Source organism: Lytechinus pictus, chromosome 3 (assembly GCF_037042905.1).
Source record: "Lytechinus pictus isolate F3 Inbred chromosome 3, Lp3.0, whole genome shotgun sequence".
In the NCBI taxonomy this organism is placed as follows: Eukaryota; Metazoa; Echinodermata; class Echinoidea; order Temnopleuroida; family Toxopneustidae; genus Lytechinus; species Lytechinus pictus.
Window position 1 is genome coordinate 44,094,054 of NC_087247.1, and position 16,032 is coordinate 44,110,085.

At 33.8% G+C, this 16,032-nt stretch overlaps 1 protein-coding gene across 1 annotated transcript in view; it reads right to left on the bottom strand.

The window, feature by feature from the left end:
- LOC129256293 (homeobox protein Hox-A7-like) overlaps positions 1-16,032 on the bottom strand; it is a 53,271-nt gene that overhangs the window by 15,734 nt on the left and 21,505 nt on the right. Inside the window, exon 2 of the mRNA XM_054894537.2 lies at positions 14,701-14,925. Within this exon, the coding sequence (XP_054750512.2) occupies positions 14,701-14,925 (225 nt within the window). The remainder of the gene's footprint in view (positions 1-14,700; positions 14,926-16,032) is intronic.

Below are 16,032 nucleotides of genomic sequence, written 5' to 3' on the forward strand. Positions count from 1 at the left end.
ACATGTAGACCTACTACTTTGAGTGAACCTGAACAGCGCCATCTATTATACTTCACTCGAGTCTAAAACAGAGACGGTCAGAAAGTTTGAGTAAATAAATTTTGATGTTACATTCATTTGACATACATGACAAAAGTGACATGAAAAGTTTACGTTACTACGAATGAGTGGAACCAGTTACTACCACAACCAATGACTCAGGCCAACCTCCATGACCAAATTTCCACCACGGAAAGGGGGCCTGTCATCAAGAAAAAACTGGAAAAGGGGACGATATACGATGCCGAGATTCATATAAATTTAACAAACTTGACTTAAGAAAGTAACGGATGAGACACAAATGAAAGAAAGATTGATGGATCGAAAGATATGACGTTTCTGAGAAACAAATTTATGACTGGTAAGAGTGAGAGGAAGATCTCAGCCTGGCAACAAATCTTTTCGAACGGTTTCTGTTTATCATTACGTTTGAAACATACGCAAACAATACGATAACAGCCTTCAACGGCGTATCTTAAATCATTTTCGTATTGTATGTTTCCTGAGGAAATAAGATGTATGATTTGTCGAGGAACAGAGATGCCGTTGACGTATCGAAGGTCAATTTATTAAGTGCTAACGCGATTGCTTTCTTTAAAAAGGATATATTTTATAGGCCTATAAATTGAAGTATGGTGAGATTCGAACCTAAGTTAGAAGATCTGATATTCGTTTAAATCGATGCAAGTTTACTACAAATATGAGAAATGGTTTGAATATCAAAATGCTATGAATAGAAGACTAAGTCTTGTTTTATATGAACATTTCCCATTCTCGTATTGGAATTTGGAATCGAGTGTGTCTCTTTAACATGTTTAATGCAGGGTATATGATTCGTAAGGGTTTACTGTATTAAAGAGTGATTGTCTGATAGAAACAAATATAATTTTGACTGGACCAATAGAACAAAAGGCCAATCTTGTTAATTTGAAAACAGTTACTGAACTTAAACCTATATTAAATTCATAATTTTATTTTCTGCAAAAAACACAGTAAGGAAGGATTGTTTTGACAATCCCACCGACAAGACTTTTACACATGATAGTTGTGACCTCAGACAGGCATCGTTAATGAGATCCAATTCTAAAAAAAAATGCAGACTTAAACGACCTCTCTCATTCATTTAAGAATGTATTTAGTATACCGTTTGTCATTATTGCGACGATGAGATCTCACAGTTAAATATGAAAAAAAAATATTGTCAAAATACTTTGTTTTAAAGATAATCAGATAATTATCTAACATAAACACACCAATCATTATTCAGTTTTTGATACTGAATATTATGTTGATCACGTTGAAATTAAACACACACACACACCCCACACACACACATACACATGACATGAAATAAATTCAACTTAGAATGACAAAAGGAAAGCTGGCGGCGAAAATGGCATGACTTAATGGATCATGCGTTGATTTCGAGGAACGGGATACTATTTGACGACGAACTTTGAAGACTGATGAATTAATTCCAGTGTGTGAAAGCGAATAGATCGGGATCATAGTATGTGGATTTATGACATTGAAATCAAGAAGTTCATGAGAAACCATCTGCTGGATCTCCGTTACAAAACCTTTAACATTGCTGGAAGGTATTCTCGGAGAAAGTGTGAATCGACGGTGACCAATGTCAGACACGTTGAATGTCAGTTACCATTGTAATCATGAAAGGAGCTTCAAATCTTTTGGGCCGGTAGATGCCCACTGATGACGAATAATGATATATTAATAAAAATCAACACACGATCATGATCTATAATCGCACTATACCGTAGATCATTCTTGTTACCAAAGTGAATACAGAACTATGTTTAAATACATTCTTTGCGAATAATGAATGTATTTTTTTAAGGAATCATAAAGTACTTATAGCAAACTTAAATAAAAAAATATCAGCCATACGAAGAATTTATATTAACCTCTAACCTTGTGATATTTGATCGAATTACAGAGAAACATATTCTTAATAGGCTTCTAAAGGTCAGTGATGTGAATCATACTCGAGTATCATTATTCCGATCTCAAAAAAAGTTTAGAAGCAGTTGCTCATTCTTTGAGAAAATGAAATACCCTTTCGGCAATATTTGTTTTAGTTTCTTTTAAAAGGACCCTTTGAAGTCCTATCTTGCATAATTAGAAATTGGATATCAAAAAGTGACAGACATAAGCTACAAATTATATATGGATATGTTCGTCCCGTTCCATGTTTGAAAAAAAAATGGTTTGATATAGAAAATAACAACAAAAACGCACGTATTATCTTTATTTCATCAGACAGCCCAGTGTCTAAAATAAATGTTCATACAATATTTATTTTTGTTTTCTATAACACATATTGTTTTAGGGCACACGCATTCGTATAATCTATATCTGGAAATTCAATAGTGACAATAATTTTTGCGGGGGTTTACCTTAATTCAAATAATCGTGAAAAGCAACTTGTTTTTTTTTTCATTATGCCAGTTTTCTTTAAAGAAGAAATGTATGCATTGAATATTGTGAATATGAAAAAAAAGCACTTTTCCTAAATCTTCACCAGATTTCATTTTCTACAAAATAGTGTATAGAAAGTGCACTTAGCTAAACTCAATTAACTCAGTATACAACATCGACGCTATTGCTAAGTGAACACTGCTGCTGGCTAAAAATATGATCCATCTCATTAGGAGAACTCTGAAATAGTTCCATCTTTCGTGATTTTATGGCGAGCGACGCCCACGCCAGCATCATTATGTCACGTTACACAGACGTCACCGTCGGAATGAAGGATGGGGGTAGGCGACCCACGTCGGTCTAGGCGATGCCCGCAGTTGAAAACGTCTCAGGCGTCGGTTTATTTATAAATCCGCCTTGGAGCTACGCCGAGGGCGCTTAAAGGGAGGGGCCGGTGTGCAGCCCATATCACTTATTGATCTGTAGAACTCTTCTTACTACAGAAAATGATTTTTAAAATGACAATTCGGCCTTGCCTGTAGACCTGTCCATGCACATGCCCTTCCATCTTTTGACTTTTACTTTTACCTGTTCCAGCTCTCCTTCATTTGCCTAACTAATACAATCTGACTGTTTTATGAAGTTATCTTAATTTTTGTGACTCATTCATTCTAAGTTTTGATGATTTGGTAAGAGTATTTTGTGTATCTGCATGCCCCAGCAAATAAAACTCCACAATCGTCTCCACTTTCGTTTTTAACTATTGTATTTGTTTTCTTACTTTTATTATATTTTCTATATCTGTTTCCCTATGATTTTTTTTTCATTTAATCATTTATTTTTTAATTTAATTTATTAGTTTATTTGTTTATTCATCATTTACCTTTTCATTTATTCATTTTTTGTGCGGAGGAGGGGGGATGAGCAAACAGCAATTTCCTTGACTGCATATACATGTATGTTCATATCTATTTCTTGTTCACTGTATTCTTATTCTCATTTTCTCCTTTATATTCTCCTCTGAATCCCCTTCAACGTTTATTTTAACAATGTTTAACCCGCTAGAATCTAGTTGAACCTGTATATAACATACATGTATTTTCCATGACCCAACCATGCTTTAAAAAGGGGTCTGGGTCTCAAATGAGGTAATTATTGAATAAACTTACTTATTTGAATGAAACAAAACATTTATCAGAAATATCAATAATCTGATTGAATTTTTCATCTGCTGTTTGATAAATGGTCATGTGAGTCGTTTATAATTTGTGACTGAACAATCATTCTTGAAAATTGTATTTTTTACCATATAGTATTAGAAACAGATAATTATTGATGTTATTTCTTTTTAATTTAAATTACGCTGATGTATAGCATCTTGTAACTATTAAATTGAGACTTATGTCACTTTGCTTTAAATTGGAGATGTTTGTCACGTCTCTACGATCTTCACTATCGAAACATTGTTGAGATTTAAATAAAGAAAATACAAACTTTCAAGCCTACTTAACAAAAAAAAATCAATCAGGATGGAATAAGAGATATGAAAGCAGTCAAACATACGAACATTTCAAACTACTGGTAATATGCGGTTGAATAATAAAGGAAATCCAAGTTCTGTTTTTATGCGTGCATTTCTATTCCACCTAAAATATTTTATACTTTTATTTCCACGAACAAATGTCATGAATACGTGGGCAATGGGTAATTACTTACACATGCGTTGGTGTTAGATTGTTAAGTGGTGCATGAATATTGCATATCTGTAAAATGTAATGATATTTTTTTTTTCATTTACTAATTTTGGTTAAATTTTGAATTATTTGCTTGCTATTTTTTTCTATATCGGCTTGGGAAAAACAAAACAACAAAAAACAAGGTGGGCATGTAACCTATATCCGTATTAAACATGCATCCTAATATAGTACGAATAGAAGTATATCGTGATCATTGATTGTTTGTTTCACCCGGGTGCGAAATACAATTATGATTGAGAGACTTGCAAACTTACGTCCTAACCAAGGGACTTGAAAATAATGATTTATTTGTAATCAAGGTAGTGGCAAGTCATTTTGGCTTGGTGAAGTATGTGTATTCATGTGTGTTATATTGATTTCCGATAGTTTTATAATTTTATTTACTTATTTTTTAATATAAATATTTCGCTTTTTGGAAAGATGATTAAATCGTAAATGATCTATATACAGATGAAAGATATACATAAACCTGAGTGAACAAATTCCTTTTCAGCCGAGAATAAGGCATATATGCTCTCATAATGTAAATTGCACGATATTAATCAGCCATATACCCTCTATGAATCCATATTAAAGCCTTCGAAGAGTATCCCCTCTCTTCATGATATCGTACAACTCCTTTTCTGGAAAATCATACGAAAGAGCTACTTGCATATCGTATACAACTCGTTGACAGACTGTAAGGCTTAAATAATACTACATAAAATAGAAAAGTGAAAGAAAAGGAGTATGCAAACTAGTTGTCACAAACGTGCATAGAGTAGTGAATTATCCTTCAACGTATATCATCCCCATTCGTTTGTCAAAAGATCCATATTAATTGGTTTTCATGTAAAATAGTTTCGCATGGGCAAGCACGAACGCATCTTCACCATTTCAATCGTTGACCGTCTGTTGCCAGCCGATGTCCCCGGGGAAAGCGGGGTCGGGACGAGTTTGCGGAGCCGGTCGCGTTTAATGGAGGGGTGTCAGCTTGTGACTGCATGGGTCGAATTTTGGCAGACGTGGAGGGGGATCTCAGGACAGCGCGAATTTCAATTGTATTGTGTTCCCAATTATGTTGTATATCGCCGCTTTCCTTCTTGATGAGTTGATTAAAAAGTAGATAGACAGGAGAAGAGAGAGAAAGGGAATCAATGCTAAAATATGTATTTTTTGTGGAAAATAAAAAAGCATGCGAATGTAATAAAACTGATGTAAATTACATCATAAAACATGTTAAATAAAAATATCAGTAGACATACGATGAAAGCAATTAGGCTAAACCTTAACAACATATGCCTGTAAGGATCTAAATATTTATGAAAGAATGTAGACATAAACTTAATGATAAAGAAAATTAAATTATCTATAAGGAGAAATGCGAGGAAAGCTAATGTCAAGCATGAAAAGGATCTTCTCACGGGGCCGTGGATTACGTTTGTAGGCGAGACATCAAGATTATATATTTTTTTAAGCCTCACCTTAAACAAAAAATGCTTTCATTTTCAAAACGTTAAAATTACAACATTTTCTATATAGAGTGTATATTTCAGTTTATATTGAATATATGCACGTAACCTGCAAAAGCGTATTTTAGAAGTACACCCTCAAGGGTTTAAATGTGGTATATAAAATTATAGAGCTGCTCCTGCTATATTATTTTTTTTTGTAAATTAAATTGTCTGGCCCCATGTATAACTAAAATAAAATGAATTGAAACAAGAAGTAAAAATCATTACGAATCAAATTCCTGATTGAGTGTTTAAAGTCCCCTCAACATCGAATAACGATTTCTTTCATCACATCCCACATTTTCAAACATTCCCTTCCCATGTTGCTTACAGGGAGGGCTATTTAAAGGAGAATGAAACTCTTGGAGCAAGTTAGCTTTTGTGAAAGCAGAAAAATCAAAGAATAAGATCAACAAAACTTTGAGTAAAATAGGACTAGCAATAAAAGAGTTATGAGCATTTGAATGTCGAGATCACTAATGCTATGGAGATCCTCCCATTGGCAATGCGACCAAGATCTGTGATGTCACACACGTACAACTCTCCCATTCGGACACTGAAAATATACCCCAAAACATCTCTTTTTGCTCATTCTAATCATATGACAAACGATTCATCAATGATATAATGTTGTGAAACCTCTGTACTTGTCATCTCATAAAGAAAACACCTAACCTTGTGATAGACTCTATAAAAGTGAGAATATAAGTGAAATAAGTACTAAAGTAATGAGGGAGTTGTACGTGTGTGATATCACAGATCTTGGTCGCATTGCCGATGGGAGGATCTACATGGCACTAGTGATCTCAATATTCAAATGCTCATAACTTTCTTATTATTCATTCAATCTTCCTCAAACTTTCAACAATATGTTTCTTTGATTTTTCTCTTTGATATGGATTCAGCTAGTTTCAAGGGTTTCATTCTCCTTTAACCCACCTATATGATTGTGATGTTGCATATGTAAATCATGCTAGGTCTTGGTACTCTATCAATGGATTTATCGTACATTTTTTCCTATTCTTTTTTATTCCCAAGGTCAAAAATATCCACAAATTTGGTTGCGTAAAATTTGTGGCTCCCGTGACCTCTTCGGTCAGTGACCGAGTCAATTTATGGCGAGTTGGTGTTAGACCACTCGGACAAGATGACTATTATTATTTATTTAGGGAGGTAGTAACCTCAATTTTTATGATTTATTTGACTTTTTCCTTTAGCGAATGTTCAGATCAAGGATGGACATGGTCGCTTTTTTCCGGCGGAAGGTGGGAGGAGGGGGGGGGGGGGGTCATGGTAGCTTTTCCAATTTATCGTGTAAAATTTTTAAAACTAAACAAATCCCATGTTATATAAGCTAACAGAATATTTATCTGCATGACCACTAATTCTATGAGGTTGAACACACCCGTGGCCAAGAAAAGGGCAGGCTTCCGCTTATTATATACATTTTCTTCTAATTCAGAAACGGAAAGTGCATATAGGATTTGTAGGGTGCCAAAACACAATGAAATAAGGAAAATGTAGGGTATATACTTCATATATATTCATTTATATATACTTGAATATATTTGTCATGTTTGCTGGGTGAGAAAGATTGAATGTAGTATTTGAAAATAAAAATACGTGTTTAGGGACGTTAGCATCCACAGTACTGAAATTTGCCTTTCCATTGGATTAAATGTTTACAAACAACAAATGTAAAACTTACATAAAATGGAATTTGAGAAAAAAAAACAAAGCGATAAAGCCAAGGGTAAAAAAAACATATGTGTGAAATAAAAGTGAACAATATTAATCAATAAGATATTAGCTTCAGAAGCTACCCTCCCCCCTCTATCTTGGTGTGGAACTATTGTACAGAATTTTATGAATAACATTATTATATAGGGACAGAAGGAAAGGATGTGTGTACAGCGATAAACATTAATGTGACCCGCCCCCCCTTGGTTGGAAAAAAAAAATCCGCGTTATTTGCAAACACTACTTATACTATTACTATTACTACTACTACTACTACTACTAGTACTGCTACTACTACTACTACTACTACTACTACTACTACTAATACTATACTACAACTTCTACAACTCCATCTATAACAACAACAACAACAACTACTACTACTACTACTACTACTACTACTACTACTACTACTACTACTACTACTACTACTACTACTACTACTACTACTACTTCTACTACTACTACTACTACTACCACTACTACTACTACTTCTACTACTACTACTACTACTACTACTACTACTACTACTACTACTGCTACTACTACTGTACTACTACTTCTACCACTACATCTACCACTACTACTACTACTACTATTACTACTACTACTACTACTACTACTACTACTACTACTACTACTTCTACTACTACTGCTACTACTACTACTACTTCTACTACTACTACTACTACTACTACTACTACTACTACTACTACTAATACTACTACTTCTACTACAATAAAAATAATAATGATAAATATGATAAAAAGGGCTGCTTTTACAGATGTGTATCATGACCAGGGCTCTAATCTCGAACCTCTGCATCAATTTATTTATAACCCCCCACCTCCATGTAATCTAGATTTCTGGATTACAGGCAGTGCACATTGCAACGCCTATACCGATAGATGGCGTTGTCATTGTTGCTCTGCAATTTTGCATTGATCAGACTGACTATCGCATGCCTTTTTTTCTCTCCACTCATCAACCACCTACACTCACTTCAAATGCCTCTTCCCCTCTCTAAATCCCACCGTATATTTTTTTCTCTTTCCCTCTTGATGTTTCTCTTATTGGAAAAATGAATTTATCTTTCGGTCGGCCTACCTATACCATGACATACACACGCATCAACTTCGCCAATTTGGCTTCAATCAAACCGTCCGTAACTGGGACAAATTCAGACAACGATATTTTTAAAATTAAACATGCAGTTTGGTATTTCGTCCACTGAGTCCCCCTCCCACCGCCATTAACGAAATGTGAGAGCTCTTTAATCTCCTAGTCCTTTTAGAGAATTTGTCACTTCTCGACAGCCTCATTATGCTTCAACTTGCATTCGATGGAATTTAATATTATGGGCCGTTAAAAAGCAAAATCGTTGACAACAACAAGTTCTTTGAATAAAAAGATGAAAAATTAAATCCAGACACTGTTTCAAATTTTCATTTAGTTTTGCTTATTTTCACAGAGCACGCACATCCCGGTCTTTATGCAAATGTAGGAGCTGATGATGTCATACACTCACTATTTCTTTTGTAATTAATCATAATCAATATCATTTCAATTTGTGTAGCTGTGATGATAAAAAAGCTCTTCGTAGTTTCAGAATACACTGCATGATGATAACTTAGCATATTCTATTAGGAATCAAACCAAGTTTAATATTGTTCGATAAAAAATGAAAATATTGGTATTTCAAATGGTATAATTCAAAGATGTAGAAAGTACGTGACATCAACAGCTTTCTCATTTTTACCGGCAATGATGCATATCACCGTTTCTTTAAACTATAAGCGAAAATAAAAACATAATTACTTTCATATTTTACATCCAATTTGTATCAAAGTTCTGAGTTATCCTTTAGTTTTCCCGATTTTTTTCGACGTAAATTTGTATGGAGGTGGATTTTTATATTATTTATATTTTTAAGTGGTCGCCTCCCTTTCTGTGACTCCAATATCAGTTTAGAAGGTGATCTTTAAAGTTATTTCATTAAAAAGCTTAACCCATTCAAATATGTTTTTTACCCATACAAAATGTGTTTTTTACCGAACTTAAAAAACCATGTTGCTAATCGAACCCGTATAGCATGTAAAATAAGATAAGACAAGATAAGATATGGGGAGATAAAATAAGCATTTATTGTCTCCATAAAACAGTGAGACATTGATTTGACAAATTGGTTGTAAAAAATCATCAAGAACAGAAACGTATCAATACACAGTATAAAACAGACACAAAAAAAACCAATAACGTCAGTTAAAGTAAAAAAGAAATACATATACAGTGGAGGCAAAAACAGGTGAGATTGAACAGAATAGTATAAGAAGGAAAAGGAACAGCGTAAGAAATCTACAGAAAGAAAATAGTGTACTGCATGGTCTATTAAATCAAAACCTTGATTAAATGTTCTAAAAATTATTGAAAGTCATAATGTAAGTTCATAAGTAACAATGTTCCTGCCTTAAAGTTATATTCTTAATTAATAAATGTAATATGCTACGGTAAGCGATATTTGCCTGTATTAAAGGAGAATGAAACTCTTGGAGCAAGTTAGCTTTTGTGAAAGCAGAAAAATCAAAGAATAAGATCAACAAAAGTTTGAGTAAAATAGGACTAGCAATAGAAGAGTTATGAGCATTTGAATGTCGAGATCACTAATGCTATTGAGATCCTCCATTGGCAATGCGACCAAGATCTATGATGTCACAGAACAACTCTCCCCTTTTGGACACTGAAAATATACCCCAAAACATCTCTTTTTGCTCATTCTAATCATATGACAAACGATTCATCAATGATATAATGTTGTGAAACCTCTGTACTTGTCCTCTCATATAAAGAGAACACCTCACCTTGTGATAGACTCTATAAAAGTGAGAATATAAGTGAAATAAGTACTAAAGTAATGAGGGAGTTGTACGTGTGTGACATCACAGATCTTGGTCGCGTTGCCAATGGGAAGATCTACTGGCATTAGTGATCTCAATATTCAAATGCTCATAACTTTCTTATTATTCATTCAATCTTCCTCAAACTTTCAACAATATGTTTCTTTGATTTTTCTCTTTGATATGGATTCAGCTGGTTTCAAGTGTTTCATTCTCCTTTAAGAAGAGGGACGGACTCCTGATCAATTCGTCACAGCAATGGGGAGTACGCCCTCTAGTGTCAACATGATGTACCTCTGTACGAACTGCTTTCCCATGTATCATGATTATTTTTTTAGCTTTCACTCGAAACACATTTCCATTCAGCATGATCAAGTAGCTACATATTGTTACATGCCTTTACAAAAGAAAACATCTTCCTGTTGAAACGATTACATTTTAGTCATTTTGGGTATTTGATCAAATGGAGGAGTTGTATCTATCCCAGGGGTGGATCCGGCATTGACTAGTGGGGGGGGGGGGGCAGTGGTACCCTTGCCCTACCCTGCATCAGACTGACATCCCATACGCAGTCAATTTGAAATCACCCAAAACACTTTTAAACATTCTTGAAGTTGTTATTTCCAAATTTGTTCAAATTATTCCTATCTGCTTCACTTACTTTCAAAAACTACAGTAACTTTTCATTTGGATTAAAATCCTCTATGTTTGTGTGTGTGTGTTTAAACTGTGTGTTGATTTGGAATTGATATTGTATTTCGACCCTGTTTCTCATGGCATTGGGTGTTTTATTAACATAATGCTTTTAACATGTTTAAGGGTAGTGATGGGATTGTTAACCGGTCAGATAATACCATATAATTAGAAGGTAAATGCTTTCAAAGTCATTTATTTGTGTTTTTGGAATATGGAGTGAGTTTCAGCCCTTTCCTCTCATTTCAAGTCCATACCACCCGACCCCTTTATTGGCAGAACATTATTATGTTTTGAGAAACGAGCTATCACTATTGCCCCTCTTACAATGACAAATCACAAATAATTCCCCAAAAGTTAATTGCTTTCATGCAATTGCCACTTGGTCTAAAGACCTTTGTCTGCGTATGGTGTAATCCTAGTTCGTCTACAAACTACACATATTTGACCTGTTTGCCATTTATCTTATTTTTTGTACGATTTCCTGTTAGGCTATAATAGGCCTAACCATTTCGCCTAATATCCACTTGGTCCAACATCATTTGCTCTATCAAAGATGAAATTTTTATGAACCGTTTTATTAGCAAAGTACAAAATGTTAAGTAGACGAATTGGATATGAGTACATTATAGAATTACAGACTAATAATTGTGAGACCAAGACTTGATGATTGGACCTAATAAATTAGACCATATATCGATACTAGATCAAGTGGGTTTAGACGATCTGAGAATTAGATCACCTGCTTGGAGTCTAAGTTGGATTCAAACCCATATATGTTTCATTCACTTTCCATCTCACATACGCACATCCTTACACACACACACACTCACGCACCCTCACGCCCTCTCCCTCACACCCACCGCCACACTCACCGCGTACGCACACACACACGCTCGCACACGGACATACTGTCTGTTTCTCCCACTTTTCATTCGTTCTTCGTTCGTTCAGCAAAATATCTGCTTCTATATATGTTTATTTTCTTCATCCTCCTCCTCCTCCTCTTCTTCTTCTTCATCCTTTCTCCTCCAGTTAAGATACCCATTGTCACATTTCTATTTTTGTTTTCATTTTCACTCCCATTGTACCTTTGGCTATATCATAAATTTTATGTGCTCCTTACGTTTCACTTGTCTATATCATTATGAATTTTATAAGTACTTATCTTTTAATCAATCACATTATTATTTAGGATCTTATAAGAAAATAAAGTTTAACACAACAAACAAGAAAAACTCATTTCAACCCATTTCATATACAAAAAGCCTCTTTTATTCAGATATTATATTTTACATCACACAATAATACACATAACAAAGCAATGTAGCATTTATTTATCTATTGTAAAGTTGTTACACGATCACGTCTGAATATCAATAAAGTCAGACAAATGAGAAAAAATGGAGGAAAATTCAGTTTCAACAGTCGACTAATTCATTATGAATTGTTTGATAACACTTACGTTACTTAGATTTAACTGAGGTATACAGATTGATTCTCTTTCACCAAACGTGATTTTTTTTTAAAATGTTATTTCAAACAAATCCTCTAACTATTGAATAACACTAATAACAATAAAATCTTATTTACACGGAAAAAGATATGTCAGTGTTAGTTGTGTCACTACAAGAGACAGGAGACAACCTCCATATACATGATATACGTATTCAAGAAAGAGGAGAAAAAAGAAGAAGAAACGAAGAGAGAAAGAAGAATTTAAATGATCGGTCGTGTAACACTATGATACCCCTGTAGTTAAACTGGAAAGATCTCGTCTCGTCTTGCCCCACCCCCGTCATGGTCAAATAATTGCTTTCTCTTCATCTGTGTAATAACTTAAATTAGGAAAATGATATGCTCTATAGTTTAATCGAAATTATTTGAAATATACCTACATAAATATTTGTTAAATTATGAGGTAAACTTGTGGGTTCACATTCTTGGAATTTTATTTTACAGTAAAATACAAACGAAAATAGTTTAATAAAACGTTCAATAAAGGCTACTAAAGGTTATTTAAAAATTACATTCTCAATAAAAACAAAACAAAACCAAAAACGAGAAAAGTGTGATAATTAACAAATTTTCTTTCTTTATCACTGTTTATATCTCTAATCCCTAAAATATCCCGTTATTGACGCTCCGCCTCTATTACTTACACCCATCCACACTATTTTTCTCCGGTTGTTTTCACTTTGACATCTGGAATAAAAATTAGTGCCACTTTTCAATTATTTGTTGTTAAACATCTTCACACAAATTGATAAAGAAGATATAACCATGACCACATATCCCTCTTCAAAATTATTCAGATGATGATACTTCTCTGAAGACAGACCCATCCCAGTCATTTCAGTATTACAACAGCTATTACACCGGTATTTTAATGAATAAGAAAATAATGAAAATGAATATTGTTTCTGTCAACATGGTCAACTGATATCTCTAACTGAGTATAAGATTTTTGTATTAGATATATATTTTATCACAATTTGTGCAATTAAGGAAGTTCATTTTACCAACATGACCAAGGACTATATTTGTGTTACACTTTTAATGATCATAATACTAAGTTATTTACACGTCCTATAAATAATATCCAGGCAGCGTATTTTTTTCCAAGCCGTCATGTAGGCCAATAAAAGTATTTAACAATAAAACAAATAATAAGGTATTTTTGTATCTGCTATACTGTTTTAAAAACGATACCCAAATTTTGCCATCAACCATCCCAAAGCATTCGTTGACCAACATCAGTTACAATTTTTACCCAATGAGATAAAACGAAAATATCAAACGTTTTGGACTTAACGAATGCGTTTTCATGGTAATTTAATCATGGTCATATTTTACATTACTTATATTATACTTACATTTTCATTTTTTTATGAAAATCATAATAAACTTTCACGTAATGTAAAGAATCTCTCCAAAGGTAGATATGCTTTCTATTCAATAAATAAAAGTCAACATCATGCGTGCTGTACATGATTCAAAGTACCTCAGCTTTGATGCTTTAAATATGCAGCATCATTTGGCAGTAGCAGATTTTTGCTCATCAATTATCATTGTTTGAAATTATGGAACTATTAGTAAACATCTGTTTAATGTTTTTGTTTCTTTGGTAACTTTGTTGAAGAAATGTTTGATAAAAAATAAATAGGTTTCGATGAATAAATATAAAAAATATGCCATGAGTTGAAACGATTTATTAACAAAATTGTATGACAAAATTCTACTTCTCATTAAACATACAGCATATAATACGCTTTGTACAAAACCACTTCCTTTGAGCATGATGAGGGAAAGACCATCTGACGTTTGTAATGAATACCATTTCTAATATATTTGGAACTGATGAAGTGGATTTGGTTTAGGATATATTGTATTACCAGGGAGATGATGATATTGTGCACCCTGGTAGTAAATGCACATTTTACAAAGTTGTCAAATTGATGGTTTTACAGTGACAATTGAGATTATCCAGCTGACCAAACTAATTAATTTCATATAAATATATATTTTAATTGGTTCATAACTAACAATCCGAATTCTATGGAAAAGCATTTACGTAATAATGTTCATTTTCCGTTTTTAAATTTGACATGATCGCAGTCTACGACCCAATGAAATCAGCCATACTGGGCATTTGATCCTGCTGGTTTGTCATACTACAGTTTGATCCATGTTCCCTCTTCCATTTCATTCTCCGGTTCTGGAACCAGATCTTGATCTGTCTTTCGCTGAGCCCGAGACTCTGGGCGATCTCGAAGCGACGACGTCTTGTCACGTAGCGGCTGAAGTGGAACTCCTTCTCCAACTCCAGTGTTTGCTGTCGAGTGTATGTCTGTCGCCCTCTTTTGCCATCTACAAGATACGAAATTTGAAAGACGAGATATGATCATCAATTTTTTTATTATTTTATTTAACATTGGTTTTATGAATGTATAAAGTGGGTTTGATTGGGAAAGAAAACAAAGATAGATGAATGGTGAAACCGAAAAAAAAACAGAGAAAGAGAGAGAGAGGGGGGGGGGGGGAGAGACACAATAGACAGAGAGACAGTGAGACAGAAAAGTAGACAAGCCTATCATAGGCCTGGATAATTACCACTTTTCATTTTTTTGTTCAAGATCACGAGCGCGATTAAAAAACAAGTACCAAACTGAAGTCTTGGCTAAGAAAGTATGATATGAAAATGAATTTTGATTGACATAATTAATAACAGTAATTCAATATTTTAATCATGAAAAGCAAAACCACTTAAAATCGTCAGCCACAACCCGACTTTCAAATTGGATTAAAAATAGCCAGAAACCCAGGCTCATATACGACTTCATCATAATTATGATAATCTTAAACAAAATGTTTAATAAATAAATGCTTAAAATGTACGTATGTAATTTTATATTCGAAAATCGATATTGTGAGTCTCATTTTAAGAAATCTTTTCCGGAGCGAACAGTTTCAGGTCCCCTTATACAGACCATCAGAAACAAAAACATCTGTAACTACTCCACTCCATGTCAAGTATTAGTATTAAAATGCCCAAGATCTTATTACCTCATCCAAGTGGTTTTGTTTGTCTGTAGATCCCCTTACAATAACGTTTCTTTTGACTTTCAACTTTCATAAACTTGTATCCAATATATACATTTATTCCCAATATGCTGTAATTTGTTCGTTAAAAGTGCACTCATTTCCAGGATCGCGTTAATATAAACATTAAATTTCTTCCATTTGACATCAAGACAGTGAAACCAAGAGAAAAGGGCCACTTGCATCACTAATTTCATGCAAGTACGAATCCATAGAGAACACGATTCAAAATGGATTGTGATGTGTCACAAAGGTCATAACCATTCCCTAAAAGGATCATGTATATAACAATATCTGAATCCAAGCTTCAGAATTAAGAATGTGGAGGTGTACATTGCCCTTCAACATGATGAAAGAGACATTTGTTGATGGGAA